The following is a 4,760-nucleotide window of genomic DNA, read 5'->3' as shown; positions in this document are numbered from 1 at the left end:
TATAGCATTATTAAACTGAAAAATTAAAATACGTAAGTAAGTAGATTTTTAGTACTTCTGTCTGAACAATTTTCTCACTAATACCATGTTTCCGAGATAAAAATTTGTAATGCTTTATTTTAAACAATATAATATAATATTTAAAGACCTTATCACTTAATAAATCTAGATAGGCTTAACTTATATCATAATCTATGTATTGCTATTTAAGTTTAATATTTATAGAGATGTTTATTCTTATTATTCGTATGTATTTATAAACATATGATAATTTTCTTTATTTTTGCAACATCATTAAATTCTTAAAATATGAATTATCTTTTAATGTTTATGTTTTAACTGGAATAAATTTTATGCGATGCGGATCAATAGGCCGGATCACTAAATCAGCTACTAATCGTACATTTTTTAAATAATCAATGGGCTCTAAGAAGAAATTATGAATCAGAGAGACTATTATTGCCTTTATTTCCAGCAAAGCAAATCGTTGACCTATAATTTGATATATATTGAAACTTGTTTATGTATAAAAGAATATTATTAAATACTTTACCGATGCAGTTACGTGGTCCAGCACTGAATGGTAAATACGAGTAAGGATGACGATTTTGGATCTTCTCAGGCAAAAATCTATCTGGATCAAATATCTCTGGATTTGACCAAAAATTGGGATCTCTATGGACTCCATAGATATTAAGATGCAGCATTGTTTTTGGAGGTAATAAATATGACTCTGAAAACAGAAAAACGCAACATACAAATACATATTAATCGAAAGCTTCATTAAAATTTGAAAAATGAAACATCTGGTCGATTTAACTTAAGCTAGATACGTACAATTAGCTTAACAGAAATGTTAATGCGATAATTTCGATCTATTGGAAAATATAAGATTGATATTTAAAAAAGAATATTTTATTCTGAATTATGAATTTGATTGGAAGAATATTCAAATTTTAGATAATGAATCTTTATATGATCTGAGAAGATCGGTATCGGAAATCGGGAAATGACATATTATTAATAGATAATAAGATCGACTAAACAAATAAAGTGATATTAAACGATTACCGGATAGAGGAGACCGAGGCAAGTTGTTACAATTTTTGATTAGCAATTTTTTTTCACTACTACTTTACTAATATATATATTTAAATTAATGATTTTATGAATTACCTGTGCATTGCTTCAAGTACAGTCTTTAACTAATAGTTAATTTTTTTTTACGCAATAAATTTTTTTCTAATTTGTATCTATGTCTCTTTTCTTACAGACTGGTGGCCATCTTTAACTTCCTTTGCCGCTTCCTTTGTCGCATACTTTTCTACAATTATAGATCTGTTTGTGTTTTTTTTTTGTAAGATTACACCATTCCACAGATTTTTATAACTAGATTGCTGATATAACTAGATTCAATAAAAAGAGATAAACCTGATTCCGAGTTGATCTTCAATTCACGTATGCATATGTATGCGTTCTGTCTATGAATATCGCATAAATTTATGTGAAAACACTAACGTTATTATTCGTGTGATTTATACATGAGAGTGGAATGAACACAAATAAGGCGCTACTCAGCATTATCTTCAACATGGAGACGAAGTAGTCTATTTATAAAAATCTATGCATCAATCTGTAGAAAAAAAAAAATTGTTTTCAATGAGGTAAGTTGTTACACTGTAACCTGTTTCGATCGAAGTGTAACAACCTTGCTCCAACCTTCTATTTTCAATTCGAAAAAATACAAATCGAAAACCAGTACATATCGATTCAAATAAAATATGTTATTATAATCAAATGTATATAAAAGAAATATACAAAAGAATAATCATATCTCTAACAAAAGATAATCACATACCTCTAACTTATACATATAATAACACAAGCGATTTGTACATAGTATAGTATATTCAAAAAGTATCAGGATTGATTTTTTCTAGCCAAGGGGAAGGGATGCAGAATAGTCTCCATGAGCAAGATTATTGGTAAAAGATTTTAAGTATACGACACCATAACCCAGCTCACCACTTCTCTCTCTCTGAGTCTTTGCAAAGTGTAGATCGCTTCTAGTGTGAACAGTTGTTTTGTAGTGTCAGCAATCAAGATACAACGCACGATATGCAATCAAGTTTTGCATAAAACTGAAAAAATTCTGAGACTTTTGCCATCTGTTCATAGGGAGATTGCTGATACTTGGATTCTCCTGGATCGACAATTCACCGAGTCACATGTCGCTACGCATAAGGGAGTTTCTGGCGAAGCACAGCGTGGCAACGCTGCTTCTCTATAGTTCAGACTTGACCCTGCCAGACTTCTTTCTCTTCCCTCGGATGAAACAAAATCTAAAAGGACATTATCTGGACGATGAAAAGAGTGCAAGCGACGTAGTGCCTGAAGAAGATTCCGGTTGCAAACTTCCAAAGGGTATACCAAATATGGCAGAAGCGCTGGCAATGTTGATGCAGAAGGATGTTATTTTGAAGATTTTTAATCCATTGTACACAATAAATTTTTTTTATGAATGTAGTCCCGATACTTTTTGGACAGACCATGTACAATGAAATATTTACTTTTAACAGTAAAAATCAAGAAAACGTACGTAGCGTTTTATAAAATTCAAATATAAACGACGACTAAATTAAGTAAAGTTGTAGAATATCATAAGAATCACATATAAAAATTTATAAAAATGTACTGCCATCTATGGCAACTAAAAAACTGACTATAACGACTTACCCTGGTCTCTTTTACATATCTCTTCATTTTAGACTTGCTTTCTCCTATCCAAGTGTTACACCCCAAGTGATTTTGATAAGCTTTGAGTATATTGTAATTTAGATCAAAAGAAGACGTACATATTTTTTTTATTCGCCCTTATATTTCTGAACTAATACTGTCGAAGCGGTAAAAAATATAAATAAAAATTTTAAATAAAAGTTTTATGGTTTTTAATATATTTTATAACAGTTCATTCAGATTTTTCGAAAATCTGAATGAACTGTTATAATGTCTTTCTTTTCTAAATCCTCCTACTCTCTTAATTTTTGAAAATTAAAAAGTTTGTCCTATAGCTACTATAAAACTTATAGTATATTTAACGACAAATATAACCATATATAACAAAGTTCTATTGCGAAGACATTTTTTCAAAAATAAGTTATATATATCTTTACATCGCTATTCACGCGCCCTAACTGTATCCGCTGCCATGGCATCTATTGCTATATTTGCTTTTTTAAAAATGTTTTTCTTATACATATAAATACATTCTGAAAAATGCATTTTACGATATAATTTTATCATACATGTATTAGAACAAATTTTTAAATTTTCAAAAATTGAGGAGATAGGATTTCGAAAAAAATAAAATTTTCAAAAAAATTTAAGTTAACAGTTATAAAGTACATTAAAAACCATAAAACTTTTATTTGAAACCTTTTTTATGTCTTTACAATTTCGATATTAGCTCAGAAATATAAAAAAAACTGATTTTTTTTTTAAGAGGGTGTTTTACTCTCTTAACGACCATATGAGCAAATATAAAAAAATTCATGTCTCTTATTTTGACCTATAGATTACAACATACTCAAAGCTTATTAAAATTAAAATGTAATATTTGGATAGATTTACTTGTTAGTTATGTTTTCTGTATTCATATATATATATATATATATATATATATTATAGATATCGATTATTTATGTTCATAAGTATAATGTATATGATTGAAGAATTTGTTAAAATGTATTGTGTATCTAACGTATAATGTGGATGATTTGGTGATTGTGAGAGGAATCTAAGATAAAGTTCTTTTAAAAGTGCTAAAAAATGCTAAATTGCTTTTAAAAATCTTATCTTATTCAAAATAAAAACATGTTACTTTATATATTCTTATAATATAATATTAAATGATATATTTCATATGTTTAAAAATACACGTATATATACATATTAACAGATTAAGTTACGATACGTACGTGTTTTTAATTGTACATAATCCGAAGTCATTCGTGATATGAAATAAACACTGGGATATAATCGCAACGCTTCTTTTATACATCTCTCTAAATATTGTAGATCTAGCAGCGATTTCATAGTAAGCTTTCCTTGATTTTCTTGTATAACAGCATTAATTTCTTTCCTAACACGATCCTATATCAATGTTAAATTAAGCATTTTTTATTAATGTTTATAATATCTTTCGTACACAAAAATACATTCACAATAATTTCTTTATAATTTTAAAGAAGTTTTCATTTTTTCAAAGATATATGTGATATATGTATAAATTATATATTTTAATTTTGAATATATAATTTTATATAATATTTATATCTTTGTATGAGTATATTTAAAATAAATAAAGAACAATTTATAGGAATTCTAAAATCGTCTGTTTTACTAATTAAACGCAATAATTTTTTTAAAGGATTTTCGTACGCATTATTTTTACAGATTACGAAATCCTTATCCAAAATAAAAATATAGGTATTAATACTAATCCTATATGTGAAATTTATGTCGAGAACGAAAAAAATATTTTTGAAATCAAGATTTTAAGTATAATTTCTTAGTCCGATATGGCACCTAAATCTATCAAATCATGATATTTTTTTTTATAATATAAAAACTGCAAATCTCTTTTCTCTCTCTCTCTCTCNTNACTNATNTATATATCTATACTACGTAATAAAATAAGTAAATTAAATTAACTTAAACTTACTACTACTACTACTTAACTACTATAATATATATAATAT

The 4,760-nt window shown here is 27.1% G+C and overlaps 1 protein-coding gene across 1 annotated transcript in view; it reads right to left on the bottom strand.

The window, feature by feature from the left end:
• Positions 1-328: 328 nt before the first annotated feature.
• Positions 329-4,760, bottom strand: part of LOC105627580 (cytochrome P450 4C1-like) — an 8,972-nt gene continuing 4,540 nt past the window's right edge. The window contains exons 10-12 of the mRNA XM_012208862.1: positions 3,978-4,152; positions 554-733; positions 329-492 (exon numbers count right to left, since the gene is read on the bottom strand). Of these exons, the coding sequence (XP_012064252.1) occupies positions 329-492; positions 554-733; positions 3,978-4,152 (519 nt within the window). The remainder of the gene's footprint in view (positions 493-553; positions 734-3,977; positions 4,153-4,760) is intronic.

This window comes from Atta cephalotes, assembly GCF_000143395.1.
Source record: "Atta cephalotes unplaced genomic scaffold scaffold00009, whole genome shotgun sequence".
Classification (NCBI taxonomy): Eukaryota; Metazoa; Arthropoda; class Insecta; order Hymenoptera; family Formicidae; genus Atta; species Atta cephalotes.
Note: the sequence above shows the minus strand (reverse complement) of the source record. Positions and strands in the feature narration are given on the sequence as shown.